The 20,800-nt window shown below is 43.6% G+C and overlaps 6 protein-coding genes across 16 annotated transcripts in view; 3 read left to right on the top strand and 3 right to left on the bottom strand.

The window, feature by feature from the left end:
* The window catches only part of LOC108654831 (protein qui-1), a 55,006-nt gene extending 45,909 nt beyond the window's left edge, over positions 1 to 9,097 (top strand). For 4 of the 8 annotated variants that reach the window (XM_030391045.2, XM_089261549.1, XM_089261547.1 and 1 more), the window contains 4 exons: positions 439 to 1,522; positions 1,600 to 1,842; positions 1,924 to 2,240; positions 2,498 to 3,837. In XM_030391045.2, the coding sequence (XP_030246905.1) occupies positions 439 to 1,522; positions 1,600 to 1,842; positions 1,924 to 2,240; positions 2,498 to 3,295 (2,442 nt within the window). In that variant the 3' untranslated portion in view covers positions 3,296 to 3,837. Of the gene's footprint in view, positions 1 to 438; positions 1,523 to 1,599; positions 1,843 to 1,923; positions 2,241 to 2,497; positions 3,838 to 6,839; positions 7,588 to 7,931 lie in introns of those variants that run through there. The other 4 variants (XR_016196998.1, XR_016196997.1, XM_030391047.2 and 1 more) reach the window with 4 other exon arrangements.
* rswl (tRNA methyltransferase roswell) lies at positions 5,180 to 15,609 on the bottom strand. 3 transcript variants are annotated; one of them, XM_089261574.1, is made up of 3 exons: positions 14,111 to 15,609; positions 6,282 to 6,306; positions 5,180 to 5,429 (listed from the first exon to the last, which is right to left on the bottom strand). In XM_089261574.1, coding segments are annotated over exons 1-2 (1,359 nt in total). In that variant the 5' UTR covers positions 15,469 to 15,609; the 3' UTR covers positions 5,180 to 5,429; positions 6,282 to 6,305. The 3 variants fall into 3 exon arrangements, 2 of the variants coding, with proteins under 2 accessions (XP_089117700.1, XP_030246910.1); XM_030391050.2 differs by lacking the exon at positions 6,282 to 6,306; XR_001925792.2 differs by lacking the exons at positions 5,180 to 5,429; positions 14,111 to 15,609 and adding an exon at positions 6,420 to 6,846 and having other exon boundaries at positions 5,548 to 6,306.
* Dnaaf3 (Dynein axonemal assembly factor 3) lies at positions 11,890 to 14,101 on the top strand. Of its 2 annotated transcripts, XM_089261573.1 has the most exons (2): positions 11,890 to 13,559; positions 13,737 to 14,101. In XM_089261573.1, the coding sequence occupies exons 1-2, from the start codon at positions 11,955 to 11,957 to the stop codon at positions 14,034 to 14,036; spliced, it is 1,905 nt and encodes a 634-aa protein (XP_089117699.1). In that variant the 5' UTR covers positions 11,890 to 11,954; the 3' UTR covers positions 14,037 to 14,101. The 2 variants fall into 2 exon arrangements, with proteins under 2 accessions (XP_089117699.1, XP_017961893.1); XM_018106404.3 differs by having other exon boundaries at positions 11,890 to 14,101.
* Positions 15,610 to 19,472, top strand: Prp19 (pre-mRNA processing factor 19). Its single transcript, XM_018106737.3, has 3 exons — positions 15,610 to 15,766; positions 15,828 to 17,181; positions 19,169 to 19,472. Exons 1-3 carry the CDS (start codon positions 15,748 to 15,750, stop codon positions 19,311 to 19,313), a joined length of 1,518 nt encoding a protein of 505 aa, XP_017962226.1. The 5' UTR covers positions 15,610 to 15,747; the 3' UTR covers positions 19,314 to 19,472.
* Positions 15,671 to 19,169, bottom strand: LOC108655051 (uncharacterized). Its single transcript, XM_018106739.3, has 7 exons — positions 19,018 to 19,169; positions 18,885 to 18,961; positions 18,711 to 18,820; positions 18,013 to 18,640; positions 17,820 to 17,953; positions 17,509 to 17,752; positions 15,671 to 17,447 (listed from the first exon to the last, which is right to left on the bottom strand). The coding sequence occupies exons 1-7, from the start codon at positions 19,055 to 19,057 to the stop codon at positions 17,250 to 17,252; spliced, it is 1,431 nt and encodes a 476-aa protein (XP_017962228.1). The 5' UTR covers positions 19,058 to 19,169; the 3' UTR covers positions 15,671 to 17,249.
* Lamtor2 (Late endosomal/lysosomal adaptor, MAPK and MTOR activator 2) lies at positions 19,430 to 20,269 on the bottom strand. The gene is made up of 3 exons (XM_018106740.3): positions 19,987 to 20,269; positions 19,742 to 19,928; positions 19,430 to 19,684 (listed from the first exon to the last, which is right to left on the bottom strand). Exons 1-3 carry the CDS (start codon positions 20,052 to 20,054, stop codon positions 19,562 to 19,564), a joined length of 378 nt encoding a protein of 125 aa, XP_017962229.1. The 5' UTR covers positions 20,055 to 20,269; the 3' UTR covers positions 19,430 to 19,561.
* Positions 20,270 to 20,800: the final 531 nt, after the last annotated feature.

Below are 20,800 nucleotides of genomic sequence, written 5' to 3'. Positions count from 1 at the left end.
GTGAGTACGAGATATCTATATCTATATCTATATCTATATCTATATCTATATCTATATCTATATCTATATCTATATCTATATCTATATCTATATCTATATCTATATCTATATCTATATCTATATCTATATCTATATCTATATCTATATCTATATCTATATCTATATCTATATCTATATCTATATCTATATCTATATCTATATCTATATCTATATCTATATCTATATCTATATCTATATCTATATCTATATCTATATCTATATCTATATCTATATCTATATCTATATCTATATCTATATCTATATCTATATCTATATCTATATCTGTATCTATATCTATATCTATATCTATATCTATATCTATATCTATATCTATATCTATATCTATATCTATATCTATAACTATATCTATATCTATATCTATATATCTATATCTATCAGGTCCGCAGCATCTGCATTGGCAAGGACAGCCAGCGGTGCGTGGTGGGGTGCGAGGACACGCGCGCCCTCATCTATGACATGCACTCGGGCAAATTGGTGCGCTCGATGCCGCCGAATCCGGGCCCGGTCACCGCCGTCTATGCCATGGACAACGACGACTTCGTGATCACCGTGGGCGGCAACAAGATCACGTTCTATTCGTTCCGCAACGAGGAGCTCTATGTGAACCCGTACTCGAGGCATCCGCGTCGCAAGCGCAGCCTCAAGCGCCACAACCAGGCGCAGCGCTCGCCCTCGACGACGCTGCCGCCCATCACTTGCTTCGACTTGTCGCGCGACTCACAGCAGGTGGCCATCGCCTCCGGCCGGAGTGTGCACCTGATGCGCATCAATACGCCGGAGTACCAGAACACCCTGGAGGGGCACACCTGCGTGGTGAACTGCCTGAAGTTTGCGCCCAATGGCGAATTCCTGGCCACCGGCGGCGATGATCGTTTGGTCCAAGTGTGGAGCTTGGCGCTGGCCGAGATCAGTCACACGTTCAAGGGCCATGCGGCGCCCGTCATGCAGCTGGTCGTGCTGATGGATTCGCTGCGGGTCATCTCCACGGACCGCGAGTCCACGATGCTCGTCTGGATGGCCGACTCGGGCAATCTGCTGCAGACCATACAGGGCCCCTACAAGAATCTGGCGGCCACCAACAACATGCGGTTCGCTGTCTCCAGCAATGGCGACAACACGCTCAAGATCTGGTCCCTCACGCAGGAGGACGAGAAGTACTCCGTCTCGCACTCGGACGAGATCACCTGCTTCGAGATCAGCGCGGACAGTATGCACATTATCACCGGATCGAGGGATATGTCGCTCAAGGTCTGGCAGTCGATGGGCGGCAAGCTGAGCCAGGTGCTCGTCGGGCACAGCGATGCGGTCACCTGCGTTGCCGTCTCGGTGACCAACAAGACGCAAGTCATCTCTGGCTCCAAGGACATGAACCTAATCATATGGGATCTGCTCACCGGCGAGGAGGTGCACACGCTCGCTGGCCATTTGGGCGCTGTCATTGGCGTCAAGGTGTCTGCCGATGGTAAGCACTGTGATTGGACTCCACTCTACTCCCTTGCTGATGCCTTCACTCCCACCTCCCCACTCCTCCCTTTGCAGGCTCCACGGCCGTGTCGGGCAGCGATGACAAGACTCTAATTGTCTGGGAGACGAAGCGCGGCCTGGCGCTCACCTCGCTGCAGATGCACGTGCCCTTCACCCACTTCGACATCAGCCTGGAGGTGTCGCGCGTGCTCGTCCAGCTGGTCGATAGCTACAATTTGCCAGTCATCTGCTTGCACAATACGCCGGCCCAATATGTCAAGCTGCCCACCTACTCCGGTCCCAGCAAGGATGTGGAAGGTAGGCAATCGAAATTGAAATGAAATTCCAATTTGAACCTGCTCATTGGCCTCCTCCTGCTCCTGCTCCTCCTCCTGTTAGATTTGCGTCCGCAGGGACCCAAGCGGCAGATGAAGCGCTTGCTGAAGAAGGAAGTCTCGCTGGACACGTACACCTGGCAGAAGAAGTACGGCCACCTGACCTCGTCGGTGATGATGGCCCAGGTGGACGAGCGGCTGAAGCGGCGCTTCAGCGTCTCCGCCAGCATGGAGGAGATCTCGAAGATAGCCGAGACCAAGACGGGCGCCTCCCAGGCCAATCTGGGGCCCGAGCAGGCCGCCTTGGCCCAGTCGCAGCACTTCGATCAGCTGGAGGCGCTGTGGAACAAGCGCTCGCCGCCACGCAGACGCCACAATACGGTAAGTTGAGCGGCGCCAGTCGAGGTCCCGCTAGCTGTGCCCCGTTGTCTGTGTGTAGTGCGTGTCACGGGCCGGCACGAGCCAGCTCACGAGCGGCTGGCTCAACGTAGACGCCTTGTACATTATGTATCTGTTCTATTGTTGTTTTATTTTCGTATTAACTTTTACGTTCGACTTCGTTTTGGCTTCGTCTCTCTGTAAACGCTTACACAACTTGCAACATGTGCCACACATTACGCATACGTCAATATACGTAGGGTCTGTCGCGGCAGACGTCGCTGGTGGAGGACCGCTTAGAGTCCTCCGACGATGATGAATATCAGGATGAGCGCGCAGGTATGTTGTCAGCCTCCTACGACCACATCCACATGCTCGCCCGCTTGCCCGGCATCCGCACCCTGCACGATGCATGGAAGACCAGTAGCTTGCGTGTCTCTCGCACTCGAACCAAATTCTATGTCAGCACGCCACCCCACAACACCAGCAACAACAACACCAGCAACAACAGTAACAGCCATGACCTTGACAGACCTGACAATGTCAACAGGAGCGCCAGCTGCGAGGCGCTGCCAGCAGCTGGCAGCCAGGATGCGCCCGATTTGGTGCGCGATCTGCTGCACGCCGAGCGTCCGGTCTCGCTGCGTCAGTTCTTCAATTGGCCCAGCCTGAGGACGCACCTGTGGCGCAATCGTAGGCAGCGCCAGTGCCAGTCGCTGCAGCCGCACTTTCGCCTCAATGTGCCGCAGCGATTGCGTGCCACGCCCATTATTGTGGTGGAGAACTACGATGGGCGGCAAGTGCAGCGAGCGCGCACCGATCTGGTGCTGCATCCGCAGACCACGCAGGGCACACTCGGCACCATCCTGGCACCATCCATGGAGCCAGCCAGCCAGCCAGCCGTCGGCCAGTCGGCCAAGAAGCTGCGCCGCTCCGGCAGCTCCTGCGGCTTCTGGAGCAAGCGCTGGCCGCTGTTTCGCAGCAAATCGGAGCGAAAAACACGCGTGGCGCCCACCGAACCCAACACTGCCGACTGCAATGACTGTGTGACACAATGAACCACCAACAGCACCACCAACAAGTCCACAAACCTTTTGCACGAACTGCTACTACCACACCGTTGATCATTCAACACCGCACAACTTACACAACTCTCGCTTCGGTAGTTCTTAGCTAACTTTTTTGCACCCTGCAGGATAAACATTTCCTTTGGAATTACGCTCAAAATATCAAAAGGAGCTTACCTATTTTGAAAAGATATTTATTTTATAATTTTTGTACACTTTTAAGTTTTATAAGTAAGCCATAATTTGTTAATATATTCATGGAAAATGTTGTTTACTATTTTTATTCAAATGATTATTAATTTTGTTATTAATTCTTATAAAGTGACGAATCTGTACATCTGATATCATTAATATTATCATAATTATTATTATTACAATTATTAATTTCCCTATGTTTAAATATTTATTAAGTTTCAGCTTGTCATTATTCCTATTGTAGCAGCCGAAAAATTTGTATTGCAAGTCATAGGCTAAGCCATTTGTATGTCCTTGAGAAAGGAGCCGCAATAAATGATAGTCTCAATCAGTAAAAACCCTTTAATATATGTCTATTTGCTCAGGGGAGCCAAAGATACAGCAGAAATATGGCGATTATGCAGCAGATTTAAATGGGGCAGTTACGCGGGACATTCAAATATTAACCGCCAAATTTGCCCCGTTTGGGTGTGCAACAGATTTTTAAATTGTCTGATTTTCAGTTACTTCCTGGTCATTTCTGTTCGCCTGGTACTTCAGCTGCATTTTCATACGAATTTCGGGTTTGCAGCCGCCCTGAACGGTTGCGCCTTTCGAGTATGCAATGATTTTTTTCTTTCGGCCTTTTCAGCTATCCCCTTTCGGGTATGCAATGATTTTTTTCTAGCGGCTTTTTCAGCTACTTTCTGGCCATTTCTGTTCGCCCTGAACGGTTGCGCCTTTCGAGTATGCAATGATTTTTTTATTTCGACCTTTTTAGCGATCTCCTTTCGGGTATGCAATGATTTTTTTCTAGCTACTTTCTGGCCATTTCTGTTCGCCCTGAACGGTTGCGCCTTTCGAGTATGCAATGATATTTTTATTTCGACCTTTTAGCTATCCCCTTTCGGGTATGCAATGATTTTTTTCTAGCTACTTTCTGGCCATTTCTGTTCGCCCTGAACGGTTGCGCCTTTCGAGTATGCAATGATATTTTTATTTCGACCTTTTTAGCTATCCCCTTTTGGGTATGCAATGATTTCTTTCTAGCGGCTTTTTCAGCTACTTTCTGGCCATTTCTGTTCGCCCTGAACGGTTGCGCCTTTCGAGTATGCAATGATTTTTTTATTTCGACCTTTTTAGCGATCTCCTTTCGGGTATGCAATGATTTCTTTCTAGCGGCTTTTTCAGCTACTTTCTGGCCATTTCTGTTCGCCCTGAACGGTTGCGCCTTTCGAGTATGCAATGATTTTTTTATTTCGACCTTTTAGCTATCCCCTTTCGGGTATGCAATGATTTTTTTCTAGCTACTTTCTGGCCATTTCTGTTCGCCCTGAACGGTTGCGCCTTTCGAGTATGCAATGATATTTTTATTTCGGCCTTTTTAGCGATCCCCTTTCGGGTATGCAATGATTTTTTTCTAGCTTTTTCAGCTACTTTCTGGCCATTTCTGTTCGCCCTGAACGGTTGCGCCTTTCGAGTATGCAATGATTTTTTTATTTCGACCTTTTTAGCGATCCCCTGTCGGGTATGCAATGATTTTTTTCTGGCGGCTTTTTTAGCTACTTTCTGGCCATTTCTGTTCGCCTGGTATTTCAACTGAATTTTCGTTTAAATTTGCAGACCCAACGGGCTAGGAGCATTATGACGGTTAATTTTTTTAAATAAAATCTCCCCCTATTGTAGTAAATAAAAAGCCAATTATGTTTAGTTTTTAATATGATTTATTTTAAACTCTTAACAGTTACAAATTTATTATTAAATACAACTACTTAATTTATTTATAGCTTTTATAAACGAAATTTATTTAATAAATTTATTGTTTAGTTCTTAAAAAAAAAAAAAACTATTATTTGTTGTTTTTTTTTTTTAAACTATTGATGGACATTTTCCTGGCAGCTTAGAGTCTATACTGCGTTTTTGCGGGTTTGGGCAGGGCTATTGCATAGATCTGAAAAGACAAAAAAGAATATTAGAATTTATAAAGTAAATCAAGTCTATTTTTAATCAAACTCGAGTTTTTTTTATGGCTTATCTGTACATTTTAAATCTATATTTTATTATTATTATTATTTTTTTTTTTTCATATTTCCTGCAGGGTAACTATGCGTAGCTAGTTTACTCTTAGCATATAGCATTGTTTGCGTAGTTTTCTTTTATATATAAACAAATTATGTGCATTTTGAGCATAAACAAAGAGAAAATTCGAATTGGAAGGTAAGTATTTAACAAATTAAACCATTTAGTCGACAGGAAATGCTATGCGCTTTTCCGGTGCTTAAATTACACATGAGTTACGTTTTAAAGCGTGCTATATATATACATATTGCATATATACATATATCTATATTCGATTTCACACACATGCACACGCACGAACGCCATAAATTGCCATCAACAGAATTTCAGCACGATTAACTCGATAAAAATGATACAAAACGTAAATGGTGTGTGTGTGAGTGTGTGAGGGAATGTGATAGTGAGAGTGTGCGTGTGTGTGTGTGAGTGAGTGTGATAGCGATAGTGTGTGTGGCGTATGCCACATGTTGCCCAGCAACGTTTTTAATCAATTTAATCGCGTCATTTAATTGAATTAAAGGCAATCAATAAATTGCACATGCAATTGCAATTTCACCCATCGAATAGTCCAAATGTGAAAACTTTGCTAAAATCTGTGCCGAGGTAAGCGCTGCGTTTCCACAGTTTAACAATTCATCAATTCAGCTTTCCACACGACAACAAACACACACACACACACATACATAGACACACATACTTCAGGCATGTTTTGTTGCTTACTTACGTACGTCTAAGCTCCGTCATCAAACCTGGAAAAGGAAAAGTCAATCAGAGCAAAAAGAAAAGCAAATCAAATATAAATTGAAAAGTTTTTGTATCATATGTAAATGTTACTATATGCTATGTTTTATAACTGACTTACTTAAGCTCATCATATATACATATATATATATATATATATATTGATTCCAATCGAAAGTTTTATGCCCGTTCCTTTCTCTTACTCGTTCACTCAATTCACACACACACACACACATACACACAGAGACACACACTTTCTCGTTATCGCTCTCTCTCTCTCTTTCTAACTCTCGATGTGTATATATAAATTTGACAGTTTATTCAAGTTTTGTTAAATTAAGTTGCCTTTGCAACTCAACTCGTTGATTCTTTCTCTCTCGCTCTCGCTCTCTCTGTGTGTGTGCGTGTGTGTGCCTCTCTCTTTTTTTTTTTTTTGCAATCGCTAGAACCGCCCAAATAAAATGAAATGCTATTCTTTCATTTTCAACCAAAAATGCCAACTGCCAACCAACCACAACCACCCAACCACAACCAACATCAGCAACCACCAGTTTGAAAACCAGTTCCCGCAGCTCACTGCAGCATGCATCACAACAGTAAAGAAAACTACAAGAACAACAATAACTGCAACAACAACAACAACAACAGCAACACAGCAACGCCTGCGTATGATAAATAATCAAATAACAAAATATTTATCAATTACAATTTATCACTTGGCTAAAATAACATTTCCCGCAATAACAACTCGGACAGCCTAGAACAACAAGAAACCTTTCTCTTTGTCTCTTTGATATTTGGCATGCTCTGTCTCGCTCTCTCACTATCTCTGTCTCAGCCAAACTCTGAGCGCACCTTTCCCTCCGACTCTAGTCAAATGTTTCCCAACTTTTGTCTTTATTACGTGCTTAATTGATAAAATTTGTACTTTCTAGACGATTTCGACGAGTTCTTTTAGTCTAATAGAACAAATACACACACACACACAAACAAACAAACACGTTTATAAACTTATCCAAACTGGGTTAGACTCGCAATCCGCATTACCTTTCAAAGATACAAGCATACCTCACTGCAAATGCTGAAATATTTTTGAGAGCTCTACATTAGATTTTTGAAATAAATAAATACAAATTATAAACAAATACAAATCTATAATAGGCAATAAACACTAAATGAAGATATATAGCTTAGATTGTACACTTAGTTGTTGGCCACGTTAAACCCCAAAAAAAAAAAGCAAAAAAACTTCTCTCTCTGTCTGCAAACGAAGCTGCGAACTGGCTCAAGTAAGTAGCAATTGCTGTCATATAGCCAATATACCCAATAGCATATATATATATACTATATATCACTATTTTATCATAGATCTCTTAGAGATGCTTTAGCTATTTGATTTGCAAACACATTTGATTTGATTTTCGCTCTTTTTTTTTTTTTTTGTTCACCTGCAACTACAACTATATAATTTCTCTTAGTAATACGAAAAAAAATAAAATAAAACACAACTTTAGTAGCGCAATAAATAGCAACAAATTCTAGTCAAATCAAGCAAATTTTTTCTCTTTTAAATATATTTTAAACAATCTACCAACACATATTATATATGCCATATTTGATTTCCTCATGCCAGATCATTTCGCTACAGGAGGAGGAGGATACCATAAGGGATAAGGCCTGAGAACCGCACTTGGCTAATGCATAAACGTTAATTACACTAGTGAACTAAGTAAATGTCTTAAATGTTAAGCAATAATTGAGCAATTGGCTTCAACACACACACACACACACACACACACACACCCGTACACCCAAACACGCCTACACTCACATACTAAGCCCCAAAAACTCAAGTGATCTCCCTTTTATAAATGTCTTAGAACCCAACTTTACTTAACTTTTTAATTCACTTTCAGTTCATTTTCAGTTCAGTTCAATATTTCTCGAGTAAAACTCAAATTTTGTTTCGAAAACCCTTTCTAAAAATTGTAGTCTCTAATTGCAAAAAACCACCGTCTCAGACTTTATATAGAATTTAGCTGGTTAAGTGAACAAATTTGGAAATTTTAATGTTGTAGAACGTTTTATGTACTTAAAACAAACAACTAAATGTTGCTAGACATATATAGCATGTAGATTATATAGAGGACAAAAACAAAAACAAAAAAACAACCAGAAAAACTTCAATAAGGGGTTAAAAGCGTAACTATGCTTAACAAACAAAACAAAGAGAGATAAACAAGAAACCTAAAGCGAAATTTAACAGTTTGTCACAAAAGTAAGGCCACAACAAATGCTGAAGCGTATGCAAACTAGAAATTTTTGAACAATTTAATCGAAAAGCACACTTGATTTCCGTTTCAGTTTCAGTTTCAGCATTGTAAATATTAAACTATATATATATATATATATATAAACAGGATATATATATGGTATATATATAATTCTTTAACACATATCCATGTTAATTGTGTGTGTATTTAGTTTAAGCATCGACTCTGTTCTAAGCGCACCTATTCTCTATAATTTTTGCACGCATCTTAGATCAACTTCAATAACTATCTGACAATCAGATGTTCTTTGCCTAGAACAAAAAAATATAAAAATATATGAATAAAAATTAAAAACAAAAACAAAAACCAAAAAAATAAACCCCAATTTGTAGTATTTAGAGCAAACACTCAGAATATTTCGGGCTTGTGGCATATAGGCCGAAGCCGAGTCTAAATAGAGAACACACACTGTCTATGTCTATTACAAGAATTAAATAAAACTTTACTGCAAAACAGCAACAAGAAATTGTCGTTTATTAATGATGCAGGCGAAACGCTTTGCTAATGATCGCCAAGCCAAGGGCTTAAAGGTAATTTACAGTTAATTTATGCAGGTGAGTAGCAAGCAAACAGATTCGATTCATTTGCCACTTTGATCGACAGCAATTAATGATGGCTCAGCTGCTGCTGCTGCTGCGGTGGCAGGCAACGGCAACAGCAACATTTTTATTACACATTATGACACCGTGTTGTTGCTGGCCTTGCTGCATGTCAAATGGCTAACAAAGCGGGCCAACTGAGCCGCAGACTCAGCCATTTTGTTTGCACTGTCTAATGAGAAAAGTTTGCGCAAAACATTGACAATGAAAGCAGTTGATAACAGTCAGCGCGACAGAGACGAAAGCACTAGAGCGAGATGGGAAGATGGGTGGATGGCCAGAGGGAGCGAGAGCAGAAGCAGACGAGGCATAATACAAGCAACCTGAGACCCAAAATTGTATATGTGGGTTAAGCCTTTGTGTGTGTGTGTATCGGTATCTCCGTGTGTGTGTGTGTGTGTGTGTGTCTGTGTTTCTGTGTGGTTGACATTGAGCAGAGGAAACATGAACCCAATTTCGGTCTCAATACAAAAAGAGTAAAACAAATCCTTATGCCGTGCACACACACACATACTCACACACACATATATGGGCACACTCGCTCTTATATGCTCTTCCCATCGATTGTTATTTAAACTTTTGTTTGACCGAAACAAAGTCACATATTTCGATTTTTATGCTGTCCTTTGAACTAAATAAATACATATACATACATACATATGTACATACATACATAATAATGGCTGCAAGTGCTTATGTATATGACGGACATGAAGGTCGTTTTGGAGCGTCTCAGAGGCTTTAAGTCGGGCTTAAAGCCGGAAAGCAACTTTAATATAATAAAATAAACTAAATAAAAATGTATGCAAAAGTTTTATAGCAGATCTAACAGCTCTCACGACATCTTTGACACAAGTAACTAAAAGCCATGAGTAGTTTGCTAAACGAACCTTCCATTTATATTCTCAATTTCGCCTATGAAATAAATTCAGCGCAATTATTTATAATAAAACTTTTCTGCATAACATCAGCAAATTCTATTGTCCTTTTGCCTTGCTAAACAATGAATGCAAATAGAAAGAAATATATTTATGTATATGTATGTATGTATATATGCTCGCATAGTCCACCCACACATAGCACAGCCTTGCCTAAGCTCAGCTGCGTTTTCTCTGGCATATAGAGAAAAAATCGTGGCAACCGCAAGGCTTAACTAACCTTTTTTTTTTGGCTTTTGTTTTGCTTTGTTTTTTTTTTTTTTGTTTTTTTTTTTTTTTGTGAAGCGGCTATTGTGTGGAATTCTTTTTAGCCGTTTTCGCTTTAGCCCGAGGGCTTCTAATTACTTTTGTTTCAGCCAGCGGGCAACCGCACGGGCTGAGAGCCTGTCGACCGAAACTCATTGAAAACTGATGCTGTGATGAATTGTGCGCAGCTCGAATGGAATTCAGTGCGGCTTTGTGCTCGTATTTATTGAACCGCAGTCAAATGAAGTGCATGACTGTGTACCAGCAGCTGCCATTACACTGACTAATTGAGGAGCACCAGCAGCAGCAGAAGCAGCAGCAATCTAACCACAACAGCAGAGGAAACAGCAAACTGTGAGCTTGATGAATCAGAATTTGCTGGCAGCTTTAACAAATTCTCATCACTTTCGGAATATTTTGTGCTTAGACGGCGCATTAGATGCACGAGCGACTCTCGAACTCGACGTAATTGCAGCAGCATGAGGAGGAGAGGCAGCACGCATACGCAGCGTATGACAGGCCAAAGGCATATATCACCCATACGCAGCGTATGATGAGCAGGAGCAGCAGCAACAGCAGGAGGTGAAGGCTGGCACACACATACACATGCACACACACGCAATTAAGGCGACCAGCTGCCAAAAAGTTTGCAATCTGTGCGCTTTTGTCAGGACTTTTGGCACAACAATAAGTATGTATTAGCAAGTTTTCTGTTCCGTAGTTTTGTGGGCCTTTGCCAGAGACGTGGAAAGTTGAATCGAGCTGAGCTGAGAAATGAAACTGTCCAGCTAACGCACAAGCCAAATGCGACTGAAGATTAAATAAGCCACTTGCCCAGCCCAGAGAGAAACTCAGAGAGCGAGAGACAGAAAGAGAAAGAGCGAGAAAGATTTTAAGCAGTTGCTGCTTCAAGTTTTTCTTCCTCTGCTCATGCATGCTTTTCCTGAAATTCAATTTCCCCCTTGCATTAAATGCATTAAAAGCTACCCGTGCCGCACAGCTTGAAGACAAAAGAAACACTGAGTGAAAGCACATTGATGGCTGACATCAGTTTCATGAGCAAGCTTGTCCCTTGCTCGGGAATCGCACTCAATATTGTTTATCATTTTAATAAGTAGCTGCGCCCGAGGAGCACACATTTCAGCTATGTATTTTGCTTGAATACGCGCGCTGGCAATCAGCTAAAAGCATCCAAGTGAATGCTAAAAAATGCATTACGATGCGCATCCTGCTGCACACTGAGATATCAGAAAGCAATTTCCGCTCTGCTCTACCTAATCCCACATAACAATCAAATGACAGCGGGTGTTTATGCAAAGCAGGCCAAGAGACGTCGTTGCCCGGGCAACGTCTCAATAGCTAATAGAACAACTCTAGCCAGCTAGCTAGCTAGCTAGTCAAGCAGGCAGGCAGTCATTCAGTCCAGTCGTCCAGGCAACTGCTGTCAATCGAACAAATAGCAAAAGCAGCAGCAGCAGCAGGAGTAGCCAGCAATAACAATCGAAAATCGTTTTAGTTGCCTTTAAATAGTGAAAGCAAAATGTTTTGGGGTCTGAGCAGTGCTTTGGATCTGTACGAGGAGTACTTGAAGGCCTTTAAGCTCAAGGATGAGCCGGATGCCGAGGCAGCAGAGCAACAGCCCAAGGCTCTCAATATACTCATCTGTGGTGGCGCCGATCCCAGGCATGTCATCAAAACGCTGGCCAAACGATATACCCATGTGGGCAAGCCAAAGTTGAAGATCTATTTGCTGGATGCCTGCGTGGAGATTATAGCCAGGAACATGTTGCTATTGGGCCTGGCTCTGGAGCCAGCCGAGTCGTTCAGCCTGGTGTGCAAGACGCACCTCTTCATGGACATCTATGGCAATTCGCTGCTGCGTCCCAGCTCACACCACTATGTGGCCGCCAAGGCGCGCACCTTGCTCAACATGATCTGCGATGAGGAGCAGCTGCAGCGCCTCGCTCCAATGCTCAATATCGAGGCACTCAAGTACAAGGAGCGCGATGGCCTCGAAATGGCCTTCAGCTACTGGCAGCCGCAGCAGCAGGTCTACGATATACAACGCTACTGGGAGCAGCGAGTGCGCGCCCTGCTGGGGCCGCGCTACGATCATCGTGAGGGCGCCTTCGACTGGGATCTGAGCATGACGCTGAAGAGTCGCGAGGCGCAGCAGATATGCTCGCAGGAGTATCGCTATTGGCGGGAATCGGGCGTGGCTTTCGTCTTTCCCGAGTACGAGCACTGCAAGCCGAACAAGACACTGGCTGCGGGACTCGTGCGCAATGGCCGCAACTTTCTGCATCGCGGCTACGTGGGTGACATACAGACGGGTCCGTTTTGCGGCTTTGGACTGCGCAGCTCGGAGGAGCGGCTGCATAACTCGGTGCACGGCGACAACGACTATCGAGCCACAGACATAACCGAGCGTAATCTACTCGAATTCTTTCACGAGCTGCAAACGCAAACAGTTTACGAGCACGACAAAGACATCTCGAGGCGCTACGGCTCAACGAAGCTGCTGATGACGCCGCTGCTCACCCACAACGAATGCGACGCCAACGAGAGCCAGCTGAGATATGACAAGCCCTGGCTGCCAGTGCCCGATGTCGAAGTGCACTTCATCTCGCCCATGGAGATAAGGGAGCTGCAGAGTGGCGCACCGCGTTGGCAGAACCACTTCGATGTCGCCTTCTTTGCCTACAACTATTACACTTTCCTGAGCAAAGAGTTCTTTGGGGCACTGCGTGAACAATCGCTGTTTGTGCTCGAAACGAAACTGTTGACTGTCGAGCGCAGCGAGCACATCAAAAAGTTCGAGGCGACGGCTAAGGAGCTGTTGAAGTCGGCGGGTCTGCGACCTTGCATCAACTATCAGGCCATCAATGCCAAAAATATGCAATTGAGATATAAGAAGACGCCAGGCGGAGCTGGCGACGATGTGGACGAGTTTCCAGAGGAGCCAGAGGAAGTCAAGGAGAAGGACATTGATGAAATGGGAGATTATGAGACTAGAAAGCAAATAGAAGAGATACAAGACAAACAGACAATGCAATCAAATGAAAAGGAAATGCTGGAGATAAACCAAGATGAACCACAAAGAAAGGGTTTAATAATAGAAGAAATAATAGATAAAATTCAAGAGGTACCTAGAAAGGAAATGAAAGGGACAACAATTGAGCTAACCAAAGACAATTTAATGATAGGCAATGCAAAGAAAATTGATCAGATAAAGTACAAGACTGAAAAGCTGGAGGAAATCCAAGACGGAACACAAAGACAGGCCTTAATAATAGAAGAAATAACAGATAAAATTAAAGAGATTCCCAAAAAGGTAGCAAATGAAAAAGAGGCGGCAATACAAGAGATTAAAAAAGGACAGCAAATTGAGCTAATTATAGACGATTCCCTGAAAGAAGAATATGAGACTGAGAAACTTGATGTGCAATATAGAGTAAAGGAAGAGGGACTATTGATTCGCGAAATAACAAATGAGGCTGCGAAACTAACAGTTCAAGATAAAGACGAACAGGAACCAAAGGAGCTCGACTCGTCCCAACAGTCGGATGGTAGTGAAATGGAATTCCATGACGCTCTATCAGAGGAGCCACTCGATGATTAATTATATTTGGATTTCAGCTACCTCATTTAATAAATTGTTCAATAAAATTAGCGTAATCAAATGTAGATATTTACTATTTCCTTTTTGTGGTTTTCCCTTTGCCTGACGCCCAATTATCTAAATTGAATTCCAATCCTTCCTTGTGTTGGCGCAGTTTTTGAGGCGTGCCAAAGCTCGTAGATTCATTGCGATTATCATCATACTTGAACAAATGATCGATGCGAACGTTGAGCTGGTTGGCACGTTTATTCAATGTCTGGCGACGTTCGTATTGCTCTGCGCCCAGATCAATGACCTTGCGCCGTGGCACATGCTGCAGTGCCGTATCCCAGTCTCCGGTTTTCTTCAGATCCAGCATAATATTTATCATTTGATTGAGGGTAAGCGATTTGCCCGACCCGGATCCCCATTGGAGGTATCGGTCTAAAGGCAAGCGTGCCATGCGCAAACCCAAGCGTTTGGCCTTCGCCAGCGAAAGCGGCTCATTGTTCACAGTGTCCACCATGGCTCCGATTATGTAAATATCATCCGGATTGTAGGTGACCAGATCCTCGCGACAATGGGGCGTTAGGTAAACCAGCTGATTTTTGGGAAACAGCTCTGTGAAGCACTTGGTATGCACATTCATGGGAAACTCTGGATTAAGCATTGTAGGTATGAAACGCTGAAGGCCCTGCATGCATTTGCCCTCTAAGTTAGCATTGCAAAAGTGCAGATCAAAGGGTTCGTCATTCGCGCGATTCTCTGCAAAGCTGAGCATCAGTTGCTTGGCAGCATTCGAGCATTCTCGATTGTTCATGTACGAATCGTAGGAGCAGTCCAGTACCATTTTCGGAGCGAACTGCATGGCCCGTGTCAAGCGATTGTTCTGCCAGTGATTGATAGTTGTGTCGTAGATCCGCAGAAACATGGACGTATGGCCCAGTCCATAGATTATGTGTGTGTTTTCCTCACGCTCCTTGCGCAGGTCAGCCAAACGGCGTTCTGTGTCTTCGGCACGCTGCTCCTTCTTGCGTTTCTCTGATGCCTTCTTCATTTCGATTTGCCAGAGAAACGCATAGTACTTGATGCGTGCCGATTTGGTTGGCAGGGTCAGTATATGAGCCCAGTGATGATCCTTGAAGAATTCTAAGCCCGGCACACGGCGTCCCTCCTGGTGCGCTATGTCTGCCTCCAGCTGCAATACCTTAAGCCTCTTGTCGCGCTGTTCTGCTGTCTCTGTTATTATATTTTCTGACAGGGCTGTAGGCGTAGATTGTGCGAAGGGGTTCACATATTTCTTACTGACCGGCTCCAGCTCAGATTCTCTCAAGGCGGCATTTTCGTTGGCTTTTGTTGTGAATGGGGCGCACAGGCAGCGCCTCGCTCTACTTCGAGTGGCTCCATTCAACAGCAATTTGGCTGTTCGCCATTGCACAACATTTTTTAGCATGCTTTAATCAGGAATTTACAAAATATACTGCCCTGAATGAAAAAGTACAAGCACGCGGAACTTAAATAACTGCATCAGCTGAGCTGCATTGCTGCCAAACATCGTAAGCTAAACGATGATCTATCGATATATACTAATGTTTGCGTTGCGCTGCGAATGGCTTTGTTATAGAAGAAGCTTCAATTGCCGACAATTTTTGCGCTTGTTTCGATTGGAAAACGTGTGTAAAAGTTGTAATACATATTTTAAGCAGACGAAAACGTTTAAATATTTGTCGCGATGGCTTTGGTTTGTGCACGTAAGTTTGGCCCACTTGCATAGTCATTACCATTGAAACGAATAAACGTTTTTATTTTCAGTTACAAACGAGGTACCCGAAACGCCTGTAATCTCGCCGCACTCGGGCGCCGTTTTCGAAAGACGCGTCATTGAGAAGTATATCCTGGAGAACGGCTGCGATCCCATCAATGGCAAGGAATTGAAGCAGGAGGAACTCATTGAAATCAAGACCCCAGCCGTCGTAAAGCCAAAGCCGCCAAGTGCTACGAGTATACCGGCAACGCTGAAAACCATGCAGGATGAGTGGGATGCACTGATGATACACTCATTCACACAGCGCCAGCAGTTGCAGACGACACGCCAGGAGCTCTCACATGCGCTATATCAGCATGATGCCGCCTGTCGTGTTATTGCGCGCCTTAAAAAGGAGCTAACTGCAGCGCGCGAGGCTCTGGCCACTCTGAAACCTCAAGCTGGCATTGTGAATGCTCCATCGATGATTTCGGAACCAGCACTGGCTGCCGAAGCTGGTGCTGGCGGTGCTCATCAAATGGAGCAGGCCGGCATGAGTGCCGAGGTCATACAGAAACTGCAGGACAAGGCTACAGTGTTGACACAGGAGCGCAAGAAGCGTGGACGCACTGTGCCCGAGGAGCTCGTAACACCGGATCAAGTGAAGAACTTCCTGACCGTTGCGTCGCATCCTGGCCTACACTCGGCTTCAGTGCCTGGTATACTGGCTCTGGACATCAACAGCGCTGACCACAGCAAGATTTTGACTGGCGGCAATGATAAGAATGCCACCGTGTTCAACAAGGACACGGAACAAGTTGTGGCTATACTGAAGGGTCATACCAAAAAGATCACCAAGGTCATCTACCATCCGAATGAGGATACTGTCATCACCGGCTCACCAGACATGAACATACGCATTTGGCATGTTCCCACCTCGCAGACGCAGCTCCTGTTGCGCTGCCATGAGGGACCCGTCACTGGCCTCTCGCTGCATCCCACTGGCGACTACTTGCTGTCCACCTCGTCGGACAAGCACTGGGCCTTCTCAGACATACGCACTGGACGCCTCCTCACGAAGGTCATCGACACGGCCGAGGTGGGCCTGACCACGGCTCAATTTCATCCTGATGGCTTGATCTTTGGCACAGGCACCGTCGACTCGCAAGTGAAAATCTGGGATCTGAAGGAGCAAAGCAATGTAGCCAACTTTCCTGGCCATACCGGACCCATCTCTGGTATATCCTTCTCGGAGAACGGTTACTATCTGGCCACAGCTGCTGACGATGCTTGCGTGAAGCTCTGGGATTTGCGTAAACTAAAGAACTTCAAGACCATACAACTGGACGATGGCTATGAGGTTAAGGACCTGTGCTTCGATCAAAGCGGCACATATCTAGCCATTGCCGGCACGGATGTTAGGTGAGCGCTTAAACTTTATTTATAAGACATATGGAAATGTGTGATATACATATGATATGGGCAAGTCTTCAAACCTTGTGTTTGTTACGCAATGCCTGGCGCAGCCGATGATGCTTCTTAAAGTGCTCCATCCAGTTGTGCAAACGATTCTGTTTTACCAAAGCACGGCGAGACATTTCCTTTTGCTTGGCAATGCGTCGACGCACAGTCTGTTCCATGCGACGCAGATCATCTGGCGGAACGGCATCCAGTTTACGCAGCAGTTCCTGGAAAAGGATTGGAGCTATTTAAGATTGTATATGAATATTAGGAGAGAATTGAAGTTACCAATGCAAATGTTTGTATTTTCTCCACTTTAGCCAGCGTGGTGTCCTGTTCGTCCTTGTAGACAGCGGTAGTTTTTTTGGCCACAGGCGCGCGCATATCCTCCAGTGTGCGCCACTGCTTGGAGGACTTTTGTGGTGGCGTCTTGGGTGGCTCCTTCTTCGGCTGCTGCGCCTCCGGCTCAACTTTGTTTTGCATTTGCTTTAATATGACAGGCACAATGCTATTCAGCTTTAAGCTCAGCTTGCTATAGAAGAGAAGAGAATAAGATGTATTCAAAAATAATGTAAATTCTATTTATTGTAAGAACTCACTCCTTGCAGTAGGACTGCTCGAAGTCGGCAAACAGTTCGTGTGCGCGTTGCTGCAGTGCATCGACACGACGCTGCAAAAACTCTGGATCCTTGAGAAACACCACAGCACTTGCGTTACGCTGCTGTGTCTTCTCCTGTAAAACAAGGAATATTAAATCTATTTATGTGTATCTCTTAAAGATGTTGAGCTTACGGCCTTCTCATGAAGTATGCCAACAATATGATTCAACAGTGCGAGATGCGTAAATCTTCTATTATAATTGGACACCTTCATGCGATTACGCTCGTATCCCTTGATCCATATGTCGGCATTTAAATGATTACGTTTCGCCAAGTAGGGTCGTACCACGAGTTCCATGTAATCGTTCACCTGTTTCACTTGCTCCAGCCCAGCTGGATGCCTTTCGCTAATCACCATATCGACAATATGACTGGGCCTCGTTAGCTTACTGTCCGCCTGTTCCGTCTGCTGCTCGACAGTGTCATCAAAGTAGCTAATAAGCTTTAGTAAATACTGAAAGCGTCCAAAGATCTCCTGCACCTCCATTAGCACACGCTGATGCTGCAGCTTCACCTGATTGAGCTCTTCGGACACTTTGTTCTCCTTCAACTCCTTGAGCCTCTCTTGTGCTTCGCGCATTTTCTTAAATTCAGTCGCCTTCATTTTCATTAATGCGTCCTCGGCAAACTTGCGAAACTCTTCCGATTCCTCGAACAATTTGTTTTGATACTCCACTTCCCGTTTTTTGTCCAAAAACATTTCCTGCGTGGCATAATACATGAACTTGTTTCGCGTTATCTCGCGTAGCAATAAGATGTCACTGTAAGTGGAGAAAGGATTGATTAGAGCAAAATTTATATATATATTAAAGTAGATATAGATTCACATACGTTTTCATCCGAAACTTCCTGGCTAGACGCTGTAGACCGGCATCCTTGATATATTCCGGATCTATAGTGGTGACCACACAAGGCGCTCGCGGATTGGCAACTTCACCGCGCTGCAAGGATAAAAAAGGATTAAAATTTGATTTCATAAAGTATTACAATCTCAAGATTTCTTACCGCATTAAAGTCATCAATGCTGAGATTGATGGGCTTTGGTGCATCTGGCTCCAAATAGTCCTCGGGTCGTATATAATCTGCAAATGGGATTCGAAACTATATATATCTAGATATACATATATATCCAGCTTACCTTCATATTTGCGATAAATTTTACTCTTAAACTTTTTCATTCTTTAAACTAAGCTACTTAATGACTAAGCAAATTACTGTAGAAGTTTGTTTACTCTGTTGCTAAGGTGAAATGAAACTGTTGTTGATATCGTTTTCTATCTCTTTTGCAGGGTTTACTTGTGCAAACAGTGGCAGGATCTGAAGGTATTCAATGACCATACGGCCCTCGCAACCGGCGTAAGATTTGGCAGACATGCGCAATATATTGCCTCCACCAGCATGGATCGTACTTTGAAGTTATATGCCATCGAATAATCAAGTTGGGCTATTTAACTTATAGACATCGGAGCTCAACATAGCCATAAGTGCAACATTTATATAAATCTAATTGTATACATATTTAACTATTTCCTTTTGTGCGTAAACTTCAATTTCTGCGTAAATAAACCAGACTTCTTTATTTCCGATCCAAAACTGAAAGTTTTAATATTTATAAGCTACAAAACAAGATATACACTTAGATCTATTCGAAACCGATGAGATATTCATATATCTACGGTTCACTAGGATGCAGAGATTTGCTTGAGTGGTCTTTCCAAATACGACGCCAATGACATTGTCTTTTGCTTTAGCATGCCCAGACCCACATGTTCTTTGGCGTAGAGGCACAACAACACACTGGCCACCTGCACGGGTTCAATTTAAAGTAAACAATATCAAAACACACAGAGGGAGACACCCACCTGTGTGATAGCGACGTGCCCACACTCGCAGTCAATTAGTACAAAGGTTAAACGATCTTCACGGAATGCATTACGGCCGTGCTTTTCGTAGGCAGACCAAATATTGCTCGCAATTGCTGCAGTAATACGTGCATCCTTATCTCCGTAGCCCGAGTAGGCCAGCAGAGCGCCCTCCTGACTCAGCAGTCTGCAAGGGTTACAAAAAATCTATTAAGCAGCTACATTGATTATTTCACTGTACTTACAGGGTATTCTCTACGCCACCAGTATTGGCTTGACTTAAAACTTGCGTTAAAGCTTTAGGTTTTAGCATTTTAAATCTATTAATCTATCAAGCAAGCAAACAATTTACGCCTTGAAATATTTAACATTCACCGTAAACGCGAACACAACATATGTTTGGTTAACAGTGTGCCGCGGCATTTAACAGCAGCAAAGATTTAAACTACATTTAATCGAAATACGAGATATTCACAACTCATTTATTTAATTCGTAAATATTAAACTGCATATTGCTATCAGCGTGGTAAATTACTTAAAATGAACACAGCTTAGACATTCACCGTAAACGATGACAACATATGTTCTGTTAACAGAATGGCCCGGTGTTTAACAACGCGCAAGTATTTAAATAGCAAAAAAAAAAAATACAAACATTATTGTATTTTATATACAAAAAACCGGCAGTTTCCAGTGAAGATCATCGCTTCTGCTTATTCATATGGCGAATTACTTGCTTTTCTCTTGAATCTCCCATTTTCTGACGGCATTGGTTTTGATAATCCATACTTATTGGCGAGCATCACTGCCGCTTGTCAAAATGAGAGATTATTTGATTTTCAAGTTGCACTTATAAGCCCTATAATATGACGTCATATGTTGTGCTTGATAAAGCAGGTCACGGCCTTTTTGCGCAGTTCAGAGTGTGTGTGCACTCAATACGAAGAGCAGCAGCAACAGTTTGGGTTATCAACCACCACCAGCAGCAGCAAGACATATCTTCTTGAATGCCAATGCTTACCTGCTTTACCCGCCTTCGTTTGTTTTTGGGGTGCATTT

Source organism: Drosophila navojoa, chromosome 5 (genome assembly GCF_054131105.1).
Source record: "Drosophila navojoa isolate 15081-1374.11 chromosome 5, UAZ_NAV_1.0, whole genome shotgun sequence".
Lineage (NCBI taxonomy): Eukaryota > Metazoa > Arthropoda > Insecta > Diptera > Drosophilidae > Drosophila > Drosophila navojoa.
The sequence above is the reverse complement of the archived record's forward strand: the minus strand, read 5'-3'. Positions and strand labels throughout refer to the sequence as shown.